Genomic DNA, 19628 nt, shown 5'->3' with positions numbered 1-19628 from the left:
CGTAGACATACGCAACAAATGAGAAGCTCACAAGCGTTACGTCTTTCCAGTCAGTTCCCCTTCTGCTTCGGTGACGTCATTCGCAGCCTCACCATTCACGTCCATCGGCAATCTCCACCGTATCTTCCTTTCCTGACATCATTCCTCCTGCCCTTCCCCTCAGCCGCCTCCTGCGATGTCTCCGGCGAGACAGAGATCGCTTGGGTCTGTACGTGGGCTTGATGGGACAGACGAAGCTGCCATGAACTGGGGGAAGAGGGTGATGGGAGGATGAAGTGCAACGCTTCGAAGTGGAGGAGAAAATGACAGACATTTGGATTTGCCATCGGCGAAGGTTGATGGGGACGAGCTTGAACATGCTGTAAGCTTGGCTCAGCTGCACCCTAAAGATGGATCCAATATGCCAATGGAGGGGATTTGTGTTAAGGGCCCCCTCGTAATTTAATATAGATTGTTAAATGGGGTGTTAAGACCAATAAGTCCCCTTTACTCTGTGTCCTACTTAAGTCACGAATCGGGGGTGTGTGACTCAGATCCAGTGCGCCTTTCCCGACGGCCCATAAGTCGCTTCTTTAGGCATCTCTGCCCGTAAATGGAGTCAAGTGGGATTCGTGGAATACTCCGGGACGCAGTGGGAAACGGTGACTCGTGGTCGACGGTCACCAACTACAGCGACACAGACCGGAAACCTCGTTTCGCTCCTTTCCCCGGCCCATCGACGGCTCTCCTACTCTACCGCAGTTTCTTTTTCTTGTTTCCTTCTTCCTCCGGAACAAGGGATATCCTTCTCTCTTCTTACCCTTCCGCGTAGCCCTTCCACCACCAAACCCTCTCGCTTCGCGGATTGCGCCTTCAGCTCTCGCAGGGCGAGCGGAGGAGCGGTTCCGATCGCTTCGTGGGATCAGATCTATTGCGAATCGAGCGGTTCGTTTGGATCTGATCCCATCCCCATGCTGTCGAATCACCTTCAGAACGGGATCGAGACGGCCCGACTCGTATGGTCCCGCCTGCCCAGCTCCGAGGAGGGCGAGAGAACCGAGATCGAGTTACCCAGCCACAGCCGTGGCGCTGAGAGCCTCGACTACGAGGTGATCGAGAATTACGCCTACCGGGAAGCGCAGGTTCCGTATCCCCTTGGTTTCTCGTTGTTGTGGAATTAAAGGAATTTGTGATAAATCGTCTTGTTAACACACGATCCTTGGGTTATTCTGGGTTCTGCAGGCACAGAGAGGAAAGCTCTGGGTTTCATATTATGTAGTCCTCAAATGGTTGTTCTCTTTAATCATCGGTATCGGTAAGTAACGCGGATACTGCTATGCAAATTAACTGAATTTTAATTGCCTGATTTAGCTCGATGATGCAGTTTTGGAGATCATTAGATATCCTTATGCAGCCGTGATTGTTCACTTTCTGTGTTCTGTGGACTAGAAGATTAGTCCGATTCATCATTGCATACTTGCGTCTATATTAACACATTTTCTGAAAACCAAAAGTGAAAAATGAATTGTGGGGTGGGGACTGTAGAAGGGCAGGCTTGCCCCATAGAAGATAAGAGATGAAGTTCTATCTTAACTACTAAACTATGCCTTGTATTGGTGGAGGATTGAGCGTGTAAGTAGATGCTGTCATCTTTAAGTCATCTAAAGCATTCATGAAAACCTGTTGTGACAATAGTATGTCTTCACCCCTAATTCAGAAGTGGCTGTCGTATACACAGTTGTGCTTGGGCGTACCCTCAAGTGGCTTGCACTGTCTCTGGCCCTTCCTGAGATTTTTGCCTTGTTAGTTATGTTAACACAGCAGGTTATCATATTGTGAGACAAACAGTGAGTGATGATCATAGTAGATCAGAGTTCAACCCTTGTTTTTTTCATCAGGAGCATTGTGTTTTTGTCCTGCAGTTGTCTAATCAGGACTGATTTGTTTTGGTTTTCATGCATATAGCTCGTGTAACATACTTGTGTAATGTAATGGGCCTACAAGATTCCACCTATTGCTCACAGAGCCTACCAATCGCAGCGAAGATATAACAATGGGCGTGAATGGTGTGCAGTTAATGTTGTTATTCTGGTTTTTGCTCATAAATGAAATATTGAAATAATTTTTAATAAATTTTATAATAAGTAATATAACACGCATCAAAGAAACACAAAGATTTCATTCAGATAAAATCCATAGGACATAAAGAAACAACTTATTTCATTGTTGTACACCATTTTGACCATATAGAATCTTTGTGTTCACTGCCATTAATCCCTCATGGATCAGTCATCTAAGATGTATTCAACTTGCCTCACATGGTCCAAACTTAGTTACTCCCAACTTCTTTAATGTTTGGTGCTGAATCTCTTGAGCTTCTCTCTAAATATTTATCACAAATGGTGACTAGGTTAATTATCCGAGATATTATATGTTTGTTTTCTTTTTTAGTTGATGCATTTAGGAACTGGCACATGTATATGAAATGTGAAAGTCCCAAAGCCAAGGACGATTGGCTGATCTGCTACAAGCTGGTTGATCCAGTTGATTGATTTTGCTTCTTGGGTAAACCAAACATAAGGTTAGGTTACTTATGATTAACCATCTTAATACCGTGCACTTTATACATATGAGTTAAAACGTTTTGGCCCAAAATATACAAACACTAGCTACAGTGTCAAAGAACACTATATTTATTTTATGTTTGTTAAGCTTACTGCCTAGAGATTACTAGTGATATGTTCTTGTAATACTGGTCCGGTCAGGTCCCTATACTTTGTTGGCACGATGAGGCGAGCCATGGTCTCCACATGTGGTCTTCCTAGGAATTGGATGTTGTGAAGATGACTTCATCAGTAGTTTTTAGGAACCTGAAGGATTAACTTTAGGAAGTTTTATTTAAGAGAATATTAAGGAAAGAAAATAAAAGAGAGACGAATGCATAGTGATGAGGGAAAACCAAAATGGGTGTAAAGTGGGCGTCTGACAGAAAGAGAATTGTTAGAAGTGAAAAAATGATGGAAAAACATATTACTATTCTATTCTTTATTTTTTGGTCAAAAGGATGTTGTAAGAAGGATGCGACTTTATAAAACAAGGAGTAATCAATTTAATTGTCTTATAGTACCCGGATTTTTTGGAGTTATTTGGAAGTGACAAAAGCCGATGAGGTAGTTAAACTGATTTTGTTTCTTAGTTTTGTGGGGTTGATCTTTACTCAGAAAACATGGTAGCTAATATCTAGTGATGTCATCAATTCATTTCGAAGACATGACTTTCTGAGATATTAGTATTCCTTGATGGGATTTATCTAGATATTTGGAATAACAAGTATTATGTTCTTCAAAAGAAGATAAATTATACAGCTATCTTTTGTGACATTCCTCGTTCAGAGTTTACCTTTTGACGATAAACACATTTACTTTGTCTAGATAAAGGAGTGAGTCGTTACATGATATGAAGCATGTTCAACTCCAAACCACTAAATAATTATTGAATGTGTCAAATGGAATATGTTAAGATTGATAGTCCGAGACATGTTTGAGAATCTGAACAGTGTCTTTTTGACTTTTCTATTATACTTTTCTGGAGAACAAATACTATATTTATCACATGCAATTGTGGATTCTCAATTTTGTTTCCTTATGGTTTTTCTCGTTTACTTTCTTCTCTTTGAGGGACTTCATCTACAGCATTCAGTTGCTTTTGCTGAATTTTTTTGTGGCCACCTTTTCCAAATATACTTGACACTGGCTCATTGTCTTCCTTTATATTTCTTGATTTTTCCTTGTGGCAGTGTCATTAATTTAGTCACATAACCATTATCTTTTATTCTCAGGTACTGGTTTGGCTGCTGTGTTCATTAATCTGGCCGTCGAAAACTTCTCAGGCTGGAAATATGCTGCAACTTTCTCTATAATACAGCACTCATATTTTGTGGGTTTCTTGGTGTACATATTATTCAATTTGGGTCTGGTCTTTTCTTCCGTCTATATTGTAACAAAGTTTGCACCAGCTGCAGCAGGATCTGGTATACCTGAGATTAAGGGTTACTTGAATGGTAAGCATTACCTAACTTTCAAATTGGTATGTGTCTTCTTTTGATGGTCGATGTTGTACCAACTGAAATATATGCAGGAGTGGACACACCTGGAATCCTTCTTTTTAGAACATTGATTGGGAAGGTTTGTTTTGGATTTGCATATTTCTTGTCTGCTGTTTTCAGTGAGGTATTATTGAAGTTTTTACCTCTAGGTTTTTGGAAGCATTGGCTCTGTTGGTGGTGGGCTTGCTCTGGGTAAAGAAGGACCCCTTGTGCATACTGGTGCTTGTATTGCATCTCTTCTTGGACAGGTACGGGGTTGCTACTTTAAAGGCTAATTTTATTAACTTGTTTTGTTAATATCAAATATTAATTTTTTTATTAATATCAAATATTAACTTGTTTTATTAACCTTTTGAAGTTTTACTTAAAATAACTTTCCTAGTCTACTCATTTTGTTTAGAAAATTGTATTGTAAATTGTTGCATATTGATTACATAAATTGCATCCTTCCTTGAACTTAAACTTTTATGTTTATGAAAACATGATGCATATGGTTACCAGAAATGAAGCTCATAAAGGTACCTTACTGGAGCTGTGGCATTTTTGCTTTACAATTACCAATAAGCATACATAGGCAAAGTTATGGTTGAGGCAGCAAGCACATATTCTGATGATCTTAAGTGGGCTGATGGTTCCCTTTTTGGTTGATGCTGATCACTAGGAGGCTAGGATCAGTCATGTCCTGAGAAAAAGGGCCAATATCAGTGAAAAAGATTGAGATTTGGCAGGACAGTGTGTGCAAATGATGTCTAAACCTTCACTATAGGTCACCTTGATGGGAAGTGGCCAGATAACAGTGGGATCTAGTAGGTAATGAGGCAATGAGGTCAGGAAGGCAAGTGCAGATGATTGAGGCATTGAGCTGGGAACTTGCATGGACACAAGGAATAGAGGGGGAGAAAAAAGATATTTGTTTATAGCTTACATTGGTCAAAGCTATAGCATCAGGGTGGTATGTAGTTGAATTGACCAAAACAAAATTGTTTGGTTTTGAACTGTATGTTTTAGCTGGTATTGAAATCTTTCATGAAAGTATAAGTCCTTTTGTAACAGAAAAACACATTGACAAATGGGATACTATTTGTTTTTGGATCAAGATACAGCAAAGACAATAGAAAGGATGAACAAGTCGGCTTGACCTTTTCTGAGTTGGTGTTACTTTTACCACATTTCTCTAATGATAAGCATGTATGCGTACTCCATGGTAGGAACATCTAATGGTTGCAAAGTTTGGCACGAGCTGTTGTCAGCCAGTATAACCAATCATGTAGCTAAGGGTGTATTAGTAAGCCCTAGGAGGACATGAAACACTAGATTGGTACTTGCACTATGGTATACTTCAGTTATATGGCTCGGTATGACAATCTATGACACATGCAAATTGCAGGAGAATGGGCACCTGGCAAGGGAAAAGATATCATTTAGAGTTTTAGACTACTTCACCTGGCAAGTAAAATACCATTTGTCAAACCAGTAGAAACCATGCAAATCTATAACTTGCGATATCCTTAAAACAATACTTCTCACGAGGAAGAAGCAATTTTTTGTCAGAAAAGCACAATTTCTGAAAGGCGGAGCAGCATTGCAGGAGTTATTGTGATCAATTATTTTATGGATAATGAGAAGAAATGTTTGAGGTAGAATTTGGTATATATGTTAATAATTCCATTCAACACGGTGGTTGTTTTAGCATCTTAATTGAGGTACCATCTTTTTGATTCTTTCTGATGTTTAGAGGACTCTTTGTAGTGCAGTTTATAGACACGAAAGGAGCTTGAAATAGTTAGTTTATTGAAGTGAACTTGATACATGTATTTTACAAACTTAGAGAGGTTGGTAGCTTGATCAATTAAGATTTTTACCTAGACATGGGAGCTAAATTCCAGTGTGAAATATTTGGGTCAGTGGAAAAAAGCGTATGGCAAAACCATAAGAGCCTGCAAAGGGAAGCAAAGAACTAATTGGATATTCAAGATGATTATGAGATCAACCTACTTTTGGTAGGTATAGAGAGCATGATGACTTTGTCATTTTGGCTTTTACATTGCCATTGGTTTGAATGAAAGAACATCTTCATTTCGATTATTTAATTATATGTTTCAAGGCATATATGAATGGGTGTATACCTACTTTTTCAATACTATTTTTTTGAGACAATACTTGTCCAATATTGAGAACAGTGTATGATATAATTTGGTTCTCATGGAACTTGAGTGAGATCTTCATTTTTCTTATTCTATTCTTAGATTGAACATAAGTAAGCAATTAAATGGGGTTTCTAAATTGCTCCTGTATAATAGAAGCATGAAAACAGACATAATAATCTGTTTGGGAATAACATTTCTGTTTCTTATTGTAGGAATTTGACTATGTTTTTCTCTACAAACTTCTGAAAATGAAGACATTTCTGTTCTCAAAAGTTTCAGACAAGAATGGCAACCATGACATGCCTTTCACAATTGTCATCTTCTGCTCTCATGTTGATGTTCTGTTTGAATTATGCTATTTTACTTACAAAAAAATTCATGTTGCAATCTGTCCAACTAGAGGGAGTTGTGCCCATCTTTGCAGTCAGTCACTACAAGTGAATGAGAAAATACATATAGGTATGTGTGGAAAATCTTATGCTTTGTCATGTTGCTGCATAGGCAGCCCAAGCACTAATGTGGGTCTTAATGCCAACATAAGGAACATAAGAAAACATAATGGAAGCTTTTTTATTCATTTTAACATTGCTTAGGTAAGTGCTCTTCAATATTTTAAGGGTATACATATCAATCTTAATTTAAAGGTAGGCTAGATGCAATAGTTTTAGGTTGGTTGTAACTTGTAACTTATGACAAGAGGTAATGTTATCAGTAACTATGTGCTGAAGTGGATTCAGTGAATAATTCAGCCTGATGTATGCAAGTTAACTTAAAAACTTTAACATATTTAGGCCGTAAATGAAGGCGCGATACAACATACTTGCGTTAAATTTGACTTTTCAAGTTCATCATATTCTTTAGCCTTGTTTGTCACACCTACTCTTGAATCCCTTCCTGTTAGCTATTGTGACTTTAAACTTCCAGCAATAGCTTATTTTATACCCAACAATAGTGCCAAAAAATTAAATTTGAATAACTATTAGGAGTTTTGATCTTATTTTAGTTTGTTGGAGTAAAATACATTTATTTACTTTGTATTAATCTATTGACCAACTTTTGCTTTTCCTGGCTGTAGGTTGTGTGATTATTTATATGTCTGTACTTAAGTAAAATTGGTGGACATATGTCGTATTTACTGTTATTTTGGTCTCTTTATTTTATTAATACTTGAAAATTCGATCAACTTATTTGTGATCCTCGTAAAACATCTAGGCATTTAAGGACTTCAGTACCTAGGAACACTTGGTTGTCTTGTCAACCTTGATTGGGACTACTTATGCATTCTGTGATAGCAGTAGTTTTTGTTATCTATGTATTTATAATTGTTGATTTATGCATGTCTTCAATGTTGAAACCTTTTCACCAACATTTGTATTTCAGTATAATGACATGCAATCATGAAAAGATTGATCTCATTGCATAAGGGCATCTGATCAACCTCTGTAACATACCAAAATTTGACTTTAACAGTTCAAATTCAACTTTCTATCCTGTGATTTTCCTGTTATGCTTTATCTGAAAACTTCAATTTGAGTAGATTCTCGACTGATCTCTGCCTCCATTATATCATTATTCCATGCAACTTGATCTCCATATATTAACAACATTATCACCATTTATGAGACTATTTAATCATCTTAATTTCATTCTCTTTTGAATTTCTGTAGGGTGGATCCAAAAGATACCACTTAAGTTCCAAGTGGGTACGTGTCTTTGAGAGTGACCGTGATCGGCGTGATCTTGTACGTTGCCTATGTTCTCTGTCAGCTATACTATGTGTTAATGGGATACATTGTACTCCATATTGGCGTTCTTATGTTGCTAGTACCTAGTACCTTTATAGCTTGATTGATTCAAAATTTTCATGTTTTAATCATTTTGTTTTATTAATAGATCCTGCATTATACACACACATATATGTATATATATATTTGTATACACAGTCATATATATATGTATTTATATATTTATATACACACACATTAAACTCATATGTACACATTGGTTTATGTATTACACTTCAAACTCACATACACAAACACACCTACATATGTAAGAAAACAGAAGGGGAGATCCATCACACGTATAGAATTACCACGACCATACACATGGCTGCCACCGTCATAGGGAGTCAAAACAAAGACCTCTTCAATTTGAAGAAAGAGATCAACCATTAGGATAGGACCCAGTTGTGTTTATGTTATATTATATATTAAATATAGGTGTTCTTTGGCCCAAGAAAATTCCACATCTAACTGGAAGTCAAAAGAAAAAGAAATCTCATGAAGCCATGCTGTCACAGAAATGTTCAACTATCTCATCTGCTGTATATAAGTGTTTGATATTGACAATATTCGTTTTTGTTTCCTTTCTTAAAATCTCTCTACTATATATAATTACCTACAGTTATTCCTTTATTGTTGTACTATGTTGACCTTAGCTCGCATTGGTTTCATCCTGTTTTTACATATGACATAGAATTTCAGTTGCTTTCTGTGTGTTCTTCAACTTTGTTTAGCATGGGAATGTTATATATTGGAATCAAGATGTAATAAAAAACTAAATGCCCATCATTTCAAAGGCAGGGTGTTTGGTGGCTGAAACATGTACACTCTTGTCCTCATTTGTGGTGAGATGCTATGAATCATCTGAACCATAATCTAGTGTTGCAGTGAAGCAACCTGACTGCTGGACAAATCTCACCTTGTTCTGAGGTGTCAGTTTCATATTTGTCAAGAAAAATGAATGGTGTTGAAAAATAGGTCTGTAGAACTTATTGGCAGCTATGTCATAGTAATGGTGGCAATGAAACAAATATCTCAATATAAATGGGCACACATACATAAATCTTGACTCTTTCTTTCCTCCCAACCCCTTTCATGTGTGCATGTTAGTGAAGTCGAGCATGTAATTGTAAAAATTGAAAAGATTTTTGACAGGTTACCATGTCTATGTGCTAAAATGTGTCAAATTTTTGCTACCATCTGCTGTTTCTATGTGACCAGCAGTCTTCTTGTCCTCTAAATTTCACTTGGACAACTAATTCTTATCATGATGCTTATTGCCAGATGTTTGTTTGAGTGAGGTAATGTGGATCTACTCCATAAATGTTGTACTGATGCTGCCATTCATGTTGCTCTAGGCATTTGATTATTACTTGCACGGTTACAAATACTTGTCTAAGGACTGGTACCGGACCACATGTCTTGGTACTGGTTAGTGTTTATTTTATTGTTTTTTCAATGAGATTTGTGGTACATGTTGGTATACTGCCCAGGAATATTTTATCGTACTGGTTTGACAATGTGTGGAAACCGGTATCACACCGATATTCAACATCTTGTTTACTTGTGTTATTGGAGTATGGAGTCTAGAACATGGACAATGCTATGCAAAATGGAATAGTTGATTATTTGACATGATACTAGTGTTGTCTGAGGAGATTGTACCCGCCAAGCTATAAAGCCCTCCTTCCTCACCTCTATACTGCCTCACACTTTCAGCAATTGACTGTTTTCCAAGTGCCATTCTTAGACAAGTCCATTCCTCTACTGGGCTGAAAAGATAGTTTAAACTTGGTTGCATGGCTACTGATATGATTTGGCTTTTGATCTAGCTTTTGTAGTATTGGATGGATAAGAAAATTGTTCCCCAGATTACATATAATAACTGTTTCTTGCTAGTGTTGTTCTCGAGGAGAGGTGCTTTTCTTTGTACTCGTACCTATTGTTTATCGTTTGCAAGTTTGGTTCATCTAGATTACATTTCTTTTTGCAATAGGTTTATGACTTTTGCTAAATTTTTTAAAAGGTGACCTGCGGATGTGCAGCTGGGGTTGCTGCTGCTTTTCGAGCTCCAGTTGGTGGTGTACTCTTTGCCCTGGAAGAAGTTACATCATGGTGATTAAGCTAATGTCTTTCTTATTATCTATTAGTTTAATGCTAATGACTATTCTTTTCTTCTTTGCCACAGTTATGTGGATGCACAGTATTCTATTTCTATGATAGAAACAATCCAACTTTTAATGATCAGTCTGATTTTTGTTTCTTTACAATTTGACCTATAAATATTTTTACAATGTAACTTTGCTCTGTAATGTATACGAATGACTTTTGAGTCAGATGCAATTACTTGTGGATGCATACCATAGTCACTTAGAACGAGTACGAACTTAAGATTCCTACGAGGGGTTGAGCACTGTGAAAATGTGGACTGAACAAAAGTCTTGCCTGAATTATAGTGTAGGTTAGATGTTGGCTATATCTGAAATACAGCATCAAAGCAAATATCATAATATAGCTATGTGCAGACGAATTGTCATTTGAAGAAGTCATTTTATTGGAATTTTTTAATAAAAGTTTGTAATGTGTAAAATTGGCACAATGGTGAGTTTGCTCCCCTGGGACCTCAGCAAACACATTTGGATCACTGAAATAGCTATTTGTTTGCATAGGTAAGGCTACATACATTAACCCTAAACTCCACATTCATGAAGAACTTGTGCACTAGGTCACCTTTTTAAAGTTCTACGATTGAATAAAAGACTTTTGATTTCTACACTTTAATTTTAGTTTTTATTATTGCATGGATGCACATATCGAATTGTTAGATTCTTATATTACTTGAGACTTTCAAATGCACAGGAATACAGAGTTGTCATAGTGGTGTCAACATCAATTTTAAGTTTTGGTGCTTATAGACGAACGTTCAAGATAAAATTGGCTGTTGATTCTCTCTCTCTCTCTCTCTCTCGCTCTAACCTCAGGTAGATACCTGGACAAAGTTTATTAAGAAATGGACACATATTCATATAGTTTATCAATTAATGGTAGTTTATATCTTTGTTTGGTGAGTTCTATTTAAATCAATATGAAATTCTGTTTTGTTTCATTGTTCATTACTGAGGGGCTTTCCTTTCTGTTGTAAGCAATTATACATATATTATGTTTCCTGGTCTTATTTTCCCCTAAAGGTGGAGAAGCCAGCTTATGTGGAGAGTGTTCTTTACATCTGCTGTTGTGGCTGTGGTGGTAAGATCTGCAATGAACTGGTGCAAGAGTGGGAAATGTGGACATTTTGGTTCTGGTGGCTTCATTATCTGGGACATATCAGGGTTAGCATTCTATCTATTGGCCACTGCCACTTTCTGCTCACAGAACTCTTGATGTGGACTGAACCCTGAATTCTGATAAATGCTTGTTCTGAAGTGGTCAAGAAGACTACTCTTTTCAGGAATTACTGCCTATGGCAATTATTGGGGTTATTGGTGGTCTTCTTGGTGCGTTTTCAATAGCCTTGGATCTCCCAAACTACATTTCTATTTTTTGTATAGCATATCCAGTTGCAGTAATTGGTTCTATGCTCAAACTACCCTTCCACGTTTTTTAATTCTACAGGAGCCTTGTTTAATCAGCTTACTCTTTTTATAACAAGTTGGCGGCGAAAATATTTGCATAAGAAGGGAAATAGAATCAAGGTAGATTACAGGTTCATGTTGATATTGGCATTTGGCAATAACATTTCTTCTGGAATCTCTATTGCTCCAATGCAAAGTTAAGCTCATGTTTGTGAGCTTGATGTTAAAATGTTATGCTCATTGTCACAGATTTTGGAAGTTTGCATTATATCCCTGGTAACCTCAGTTATTTCATTTGGATTGCCACTTCTGAGAAGATGCAGTGCATGCCCTGATTCGGAGATGAGTCCTGGTATTGAATGCCCTCGTCCACCTGGGACAGATGGAAACTTTGTGAATGTGAGATTTCTATCACATTTCTTTTATTTTTTTATTATAATATAAAGTACCATTACCATATTGTAGTCTGGCCTCTCTATTCTGGTAAGTATTTCTTTTTATCTGTTGTATCTATAAACTTCATTCCACTATTGAACATGCAGTTTTACTGTGCTAAGGATAGTGAATATAATGATCTGGCGACAATTTTCTTCAATACACAGGTGATGTTAGCAGAATACAACAATTCTTATTATATAAAGCACTTTTATGGAAGCTGGTTTCTTGTCTTTGACATCATGACATTTCTGCTGCAGGATGATGCAATACGCAATTTATTTAGTGCAAAAACGTTCCACGAGTACAGTGCTCAAAGCCTTGTCATTTTTTTGGTATTGTCTTTTATCACATTATTCAGTCTGATTTATGACATTGTATAAATAGATTGTATCACATTATTCATTCAATGACTAATATCTTTAGCCTCTTTTTTGTATACATTTTAGATTTTGAAAATAAATAACATAATTTCCTTGGTTGTCACCTAATAATGCAACCTTTTGTTTTCCTAGAATCAATTTGTTGTATTCCATACTAGTTTTTACCTTTCAGGAAAGGTAATTTGATGCAGTCTGGAGTTATCTAGAGTTATATTAGGTATCATTAGATATTACATTAACAGAATTACTGTGGTTAAGACTATTGTGATCTATGGACTCTCATCTTTAACCATACCAGCTAATCTTAATTTTACTCTAAAGCTGAACTTAATTATCTTAAACCCATATAAAACACAAATCAAACTGAAAATAGAAAATCATGGTAATACAACACTTTATGAACAGGTAATTTAGACCCTAGTCTAGCAAATCAGACTTCTCTTTACCTACTAAAAAATAAGGCCTAAAATACAAAAAGAATAAAAGGGAACGTAATTGTAGACCTGACATGACTAAATCTTGACCTAAGTCAAGTACTGTTGGAGTAGATTGAAAACCTGGCTGCATCACAATGGCTGTGCATATAAAATTTCTATGGAGAAGTCTTAATAATTTAATATAGACCTGATTTTATTAGCAAGACAGAACCATACAGGTTTTGTACAGTCTTAATTTTGGTAGTCTGGGCTTATGGAGTCTATGGACAATCTAGAACAGACTCTCAAACTATGCCCCTTTACAATGGGTCAATTTGTGTATTCACGCCCTACAAATCTGCATGCATGTCTCCAAAAACCAAATTCATTTGCACCAGTACCCTACTGTCATAGTTTGTCCATTAACAAAGTATTTTTCTAACTAAACCAAGGTTACACGAAATCCAAGCAACAAACCTATCTTGTAACCCCTCATTTTATCGATGTAACCATTGTTACAGGGATTCAATCTTAGGACATTAGTGCAATTTTATCCTTGTCATCCATTCTTCCTCTTTTTCATCCTCGCCATATGAGAATCTTGCAAGATAAGCACATATGTACTTTGTCACTTTGCATGACCTCAGACATCTTAAAATTGTCAGTATATCTATTATCCACAAAATAGCCGATGTAAATAAATTTGGTTTTCTTGAGTTTATATGCAAATTGATGAGTTGGAGAAGCAAATATGCAATTAACACGGTATATATAACCCTTCTTAATTATTACACTTAAGTGATACCAATATTCGAGTTCCATTTGTCTGATTTCAGTTATTTTCTTTCAGTGTGGATTTGTTGCTTCCTTTTTAAATTTTCCTCCTGTCTGTTGACTTGACATTTTAAATTTTAAAATAATTTTTTCAGGTTAGAAAAATGAATAAGTTTGATTAGTCTACATTTCCCCACAACAACTGTTCATTGTATATATGATTGTCAATCAACTGTTTCCATTTACTCTTAATTTCTTGTTGCCTTACAACATTGTCTGCACCAAAGCTAACTAGTTCTTGGTCCTGATACTCGTGATTTTCCATTACGTTCTATGTTTCTCGTCTGTATTTTACAAATGTTGTTATCCCATAGAAAGAAACATCAACTTGTATTTACATTATTCTTTTTTATTTGATCATTTATTTAAGTGAATTGTTTGGTTTAAACTAAAATGTTTAGTTTAGTCTTTACTTGTAACATGAATGTTATATATTCGTTTGAGAAGACCCACCTTTTTGGGGTAGGAGCCTACTTGTTGAAGAATTTAATCTGGTGTTGTTATCCTTGGTTAAATGGATGTTGTGTGGTTTATACTATTCTTCTGGTGTGACTTCTTATCCACAACCTATTCTCGACTTATTGCACATCTTATGCATATTTGCTTGTTTCTTATACTACTGCTATTTTCAGGTAATGTTTTATTCCTTAGCAGTGGTGACATTTGGGACTGCTGTTCCGGCTGGCCAATTTGTCCCTGGAATAATGATTGGATCAACTTATGGACGTCTTGTTGGAATGCTTGTGGTGAAATTTTACAGAAAGCTTAATGTTGAGGAGGGAACGTAAGTTCTGCATCTTTTCAGCATTTATTTTCCTCTGTTTCAAGAACATTTCTTTTTCAAAAGCTTCTCCATTTGAGATTTTGATGGCAAATATTTTTTCATTGAAAGTACTATATATGTCATTGTGATGTAGACAAAGCCCTAGAAAGGACCAATACATGTAATAGAGATGAGACCTGAAAACAATATGGAAGATTTGATGCAGAAACTAGCAAGAAGAGAACAGAAAGGTTTCCTAGTCTATTGATAAAGACAATGTGCGGAGATCCTCGAGCTCAAGGAAAACATATATTAAATAAATGAAGAAAAGCATGAGGATCCATTTTCATTAGTCTCGAAAAATAAAAATATAGTGAAAACTTTTCCTTAATATTTTTGACAGTCATAAACTTCCCTGATATTTTGTTCATTTTTCTCTCCTTTTTTTTGCTATTTCTAGAAGAATATACATTCAAGACCCTTCCATGCGACAAAAGGGTAAGAGTGTGCTTTTTCTTGGCTCACTCTGGCTTCCATTGATGCTCCAACTTTGATCCACTTAGCTGATGCCGATGTGGATAAGTTATATGCACATAAACTATTTAATGAAACAGTGGGTATTCATTATTTGATCTTAGCCCTCTTCAAATAATATTCCAAATTTTGCTAGATACTTTAGAATTTTTACATGAAAAAGGAATCAATGTAGGCTAGTGATGCAGCACATCTGTCCTAGTACTTGGTTCCCTAAATTTTCATAGTTTGCTAAGACCAATAAGTAAAATTAATGTGAGATTTTATTATTCACTTAGGTGCTATAACATCCTAGTTGACCCCACATTGAATGTGAGCTTAGAATTAAATCAATTTGTGTGAGATTTTATTATTCACTTAGTTGCTATAACGTCCCAGTTGACCCCACTTAAACAGTTTAGGTTAGTGGTTTAAGCCTATCAATTTAACAAGTTAGTTATCTCATCTGGTTAGATTGTGACAAATGATATCAGAGTGAATCTAATATTGGATATGGTCAAAGGTTTAAGTAGGAAAAACCTATTCGTGGATGAGGCCTGGGACACATTGTGATATGGAGTCACATATCAGCTTTATTCTGGCTTACAAATTATGCTTTGATGAGGATATCAAGCCTTAAAGGGGGAAGATTGAAATATCCTTGTTTAGTCCCACATCTGATATGGGAGAAGAATTGAGTCAATTTGTACAGCTAGATAGGTTACTACTATGCCACACCTCAGCTCATTTCTAGCTTGTGAACTATGCTTTGATGAGGATATCAAATTTTAAATTGGAAAATTATAACACTCTTATTTGATCATTGGATGTAGGAGGAGGTTTGAGGTAATTTATAAGGATAGGTGGGTCCACTACTACGAACTAGGCCTGGTTAAGGCTAAGTTAATGGACTAGTCATCCCATCGAACTGGGTCATTACAGTTGTCCACATGATGGTATTGATTATGAGATACATTTGATCCTCAAGATTTATGGATCTTATTGCAGTCAAACTCTCAGGTGTCTGGTTCAACTCTGCAATTTTTCTGAGTTTTTCTAAAGCATTTATTTACTTGATTTTGATCATCTCCAAGCATGGGAAAAGTATTGGATTTTCATACTAATTTTTGACCAGAACCACCTAGGAAATCATTGGCCTTGTTCTCTGCAGTTTAATAGTTGGACATTTCTGATTATGAATCAACAGTTGTTGATCATCAGGTCTCTCCAGTGAACTTCAACAATGTTTATTCCTTTACAAGCTTGAATAGGATGGTCCAAGCCATGATTGTTGCACTCTCAACAATTTATTAATCAATTGCTTCAATGCATCCACATAATTGTTTATGTACTTTTTTCCCTCTTCGCTCTTGATATTTGGCTCCTTTTTCAGGTACGCTCTACTTGGTGCTGCTTCATTTCTTGGTGGTTCTATGCGAATGACCGTTTCTTTATGTGTGATTATGGTTGAAATCACAAATAACTTGAAGCTGTTACCCCTTATCATGCTTGTTCTTCTAATATCAAAGGTATATGGGTAATGTTATTCTTAATTAAGCATATTGAATTTAGTGATGGTACTGATATTTTTTCTCCCAGGCTGTTGGTGATTTTTTTAATAAAGGTCTATATGAAGAGCAAGCCCAATTGAGAGGCATTCCTCTGCTTGAATCGAGGCCAAAACTTTATATGCGTAACATGACAGCCAAGGAGGCAAGCAAGAATCAAAAGGTTCTACTTGTCATTAGGCTTAAGAAAAATATAGCCGCAGGCTTTTATTCAGCTTTTTATTTGACGTATGACTTCCCTTATGATGAAAGGTCGTATCCTTCCCTCGTGTTGTTAAAGTTGGGAACATTGTCTCTGTGTTACGTAGCAACAAGCACAATGGCTACCCTGTGAGTCAGAACTCTAGTAAATTGTTTTATTCTGAACTAAGTTTGCTTGTTATTATGTTATTGCAGTTCATTTTATATGCTTTTATCCAGGTAGTAGATCAGGGGCAGAATGGAGAGACACTCGTCATTGGTCTCATTCTTCGCAGGTATATCATGCATCAGTCATGGGCAAACTTCATGAAAAAACTGCTTAAATAGTGTGGCTCAGTTGATGTATATCTCTTGATTTTCCAGTCATTTATTAGTACTACTACAGTCCAAGATGGATTTTCAGAACAGTCCTTTTCCTTGCGATATGAGGGGAATCAACAGGCATGTACTTTTTTTTAACCTCTACTTCAGATGCTTTGGCTACTTTGCAATAAAATGATGGTTTACTTCTTTTCCTTTTGTAGACACAACTTCAGTGATTTTGTCAAACCTGTCTCAAGTAAAGGAATGTCTATTGAGGAAATTCATCTGACTGAGGATGAACTTGAGCTCTACTTAGATCTTGCCCCTTTTCTAAACCCTTCTCCCTATATTGTGCCAGAGGATATGTCTTTGGCAAAGGTAAATGAAATTTACTTCAGTTCATTTTGGAAGGTGATTAGCTTCTTATTCATATATCATCTTTGGTGATTAGCATGTTATATGATATATCTTACCTATGACAGGTGTACAATCTTTTCCGGCAGTTAGGACTGAGGCATATATTTGTCGTTCCTCGTCCTTCCCGTGTTATAGGTTTAATTACCAGGAAGGATTTATTACTTGAGGTAGTCAGCTGAAAGATTTTGTTATTTGTGAGAACACTTGCTATTTGTATCTATATCTAGAACACGTTTTTAAAACTTCCCGTGTTGAATTGCAGGAAAGAGATCATTCAGCAACGACGGAACTTCAATCAACTAGTGTAAGGTCTTGACGTGGCTTCACCTTAGTTGATCCATGCTTCAAAATTTTGGTTTCCCATTTTTTTGCCTCAAGTTTTGACTGTTATGTTTTATTATCAATCAAGAATCACCAAGTTACTGCTATCCTATGAAGCACAAATATGGATACAGGATAAGATATGAGATAAGGCAGGCTCAAACTTTTGAGTTTTTGGAGAAGTAGGCACGGTATGTCTACAGCCTTGAAATGTAACATGAATTGGGCCAGACTGGCTTAGGACAGACTCCTCTGTTGAGGCTGCCAAAGGAGGTAGTGGAAGAGGGATAGTTGAGAGGAGGTAGTGACCAAAGGAGGTGAAGGGGAGGTTTGGGTGGGTTGTTCTGAAGAGAAGGATGAAGTGGTGATGGCAGCATCTAGGAAAGGGAGGTTGGGAGGAGGTGGAGGTAGGGTTGATTGAGAGGAAGACGATGATAGGACACTCATGACAGTCAATTGAGGTGAGGGGGAGCCGAAAGAGGGAGATGAGTTCGTTAGAGGGGGGAAGGCCAAGCCAGGTAGCTGAGGTTACATCCATGCCTAGCCAGAGTCATACTGGGCTCTTTTAGCTAATGTGCTCACACTCTTTTAGCTAATGTGCTCACACCAACACGACCTTGGATTTGGGCCAAACTGGACCACATGGTTGTGCCAACATGGTCTTGGATTCTGGGAAAGTGCCTATGTGCTCGTGCCAACCTAGCTTTGGATTTGATCATCCTGTCATGGTATGCACACCACAAAAGCTACACCTTCATGGACCCAGACTTGAGTCCATCATGGTATTTGTACATTGATACTAGGTCAAAGCTAAATTATGGAGGATAGCCTAAACATGATAGGCTTAAAGAACCTGGGAAGAGTTAGTGAAAAGAGGGGATTTAAGTAAGATAAATTTTCAGATATATCCTAGCAAATATATTTATCTTAATAATATATCTTTTTCGGATAAACTTGTCATATGATTTAGTTTGGGTGTAAAAACCAATCATAAATCTTGTGTTGTATGAAAGCAAAGAACACTTGGAAACATTCTTTTGGCTTCTATATGATCATTGTATTTCATGCCATGTTAATCCTCAGCATTGCTTTCCAAGCATCAACCATTTTATCTGATCGACAACTTAGTGCATCAACCTGCTATTATTGAAAATCCAAGGTGGATTAACATATGTGGTGTTATCCTTGCAAGCAAATATGGTCACGAGGAAAATTGGAATTATAGGCAGAAATTTTAGGTTTTTTATATCATATAGCCTTTTGCTTGTATATGCTAAGAAATGTATTTTTGTTGCTTTGTAGATCTCAGCATCCTCTTCTTGATAGTCTTCTCAACCAAGAATAAAAGCTTTTACGGTTTACAGACTCTCTTTGTTTGCATAACACATGCTACCTTCACGCAGAGGAGCGCAATATACCGGTTAACTCTGAATTTGTAATACTTTACGTCGATATTTTGGTCTCTCGTTGCATCTTTCTTTACTTTAGGGAGTGATGGTCTGCAGCCATCCGATTGCCGAGAACAAATGTAGGCTTCTATAAGCTAGAGGTTTATATTATTTGATTCTTACTGCGAGGTAAAGGGTTCTAAAATTCTGCATTGTATGTAGAAAACGTTGCCCAATATTTTTGTTCACTCGATGCTGTTGCCATGAGCCTTTTGTTTTCTGAAAAGAATGATCTATTAATTACTGAAGGTCGGTAACAAAAAGGTCAGGCAAATTACCAGCAGCAATACTGCTGGTAGCTTTGAACCCCACTGGTTGCCATAAGCATTTAGATGTTACCACTATGTATTCTTTTGATGGCAGCCGTGCCCGCCCTCCACAATGCTGACGGTGGCGCAGACACACTTTTGAATCAATTCACACTTTTACCCCACGAGAA

General features: G+C 36.8%; 1 protein-coding gene across 3 annotated transcripts; it reads left to right on the top strand.

Annotated features, from left to right (window-relative positions):
- Positions 1–568: 568 nt before the first annotated feature.
- LOC135609638 (chloride channel protein CLC-d-like) lies at positions 569–19377 on the top strand. Of its 3 annotated transcripts, none has more exons than XM_065103092.1 (23): positions 569–1121; positions 1222–1294; positions 3818–4039; positions 4117–4163; positions 4234–4332; positions 7899–7973; positions 10042–10130; positions 11204–11344; positions 11439–11509; positions 11628–11707; positions 11837–11986; positions 12130–12189; positions 12283–12357; positions 14288–14439; positions 16325–16460; positions 16531–16662; positions 16752–16829; positions 16920–16975; positions 17064–17141; positions 17225–17381; positions 17486–17587; positions 17683–17729; positions 19044–19377. In XM_065103092.1, exons 1-23 carry the CDS (start codon positions 951–953, stop codon positions 19084–19086), a joined length of 2334 nt encoding a protein of 777 aa, XP_064959164.1. In that variant the 5' UTR covers positions 569–950; the 3' UTR covers positions 19087–19377. The 3 variants fall into 3 exon arrangements, with proteins under 3 accessions (XP_064959164.1, XP_064959161.1, XP_064959163.1); XM_065103089.1 differs by having other exon boundaries at positions 570–1121; positions 17683–17724; positions 19051–19377; XM_065103091.1 differs by having other exon boundaries at positions 570–1121; positions 17683–17724; positions 19044–19317.
- The last annotated feature ends 251 nt before the right edge of the window (positions 19378–19628 follow it).

The sequence above is a fragment of the Musa acuminata genome, chromosome BXJ2-4 (assembly GCF_036884655.1).
Source record: "Musa acuminata AAA Group cultivar baxijiao chromosome BXJ2-4, Cavendish_Baxijiao_AAA, whole genome shotgun sequence".
Classification (NCBI taxonomy): Eukaryota; Viridiplantae; Streptophyta; class Magnoliopsida; order Zingiberales; family Musaceae; genus Musa; species Musa acuminata.
This window is presented reverse-complemented; position numbering and strand designations above follow the sequence as displayed.

What these genes read in the sequence shown, in the direction of transcription:
- LOC135609638 (XM_065103092.1), top strand. Translation starts at nt 951, where the DNA reads ATGCTGTCGAATCACCTTCAGAACGGGATCGAGACGGCCCGACTCGTA. An exon ending in ACCGTGATCGGCGTGATCTT is followed by an intron (nt 7,974 to 10,041) that starts GTACGTTGCCTA and finishes ATTTTTTAAAAG; the next exon opens with GTGACCTGCGGATGTGCAGC. An exon ending in CTTCAATCAACTAGTGTAAG is followed by an intron (nt 17,730 to 19,043) that starts GTCTTGACGTGG and finishes GTTGCTTTGTAG; the next exon opens with ATCTCAGCATCCTCTTCTTG.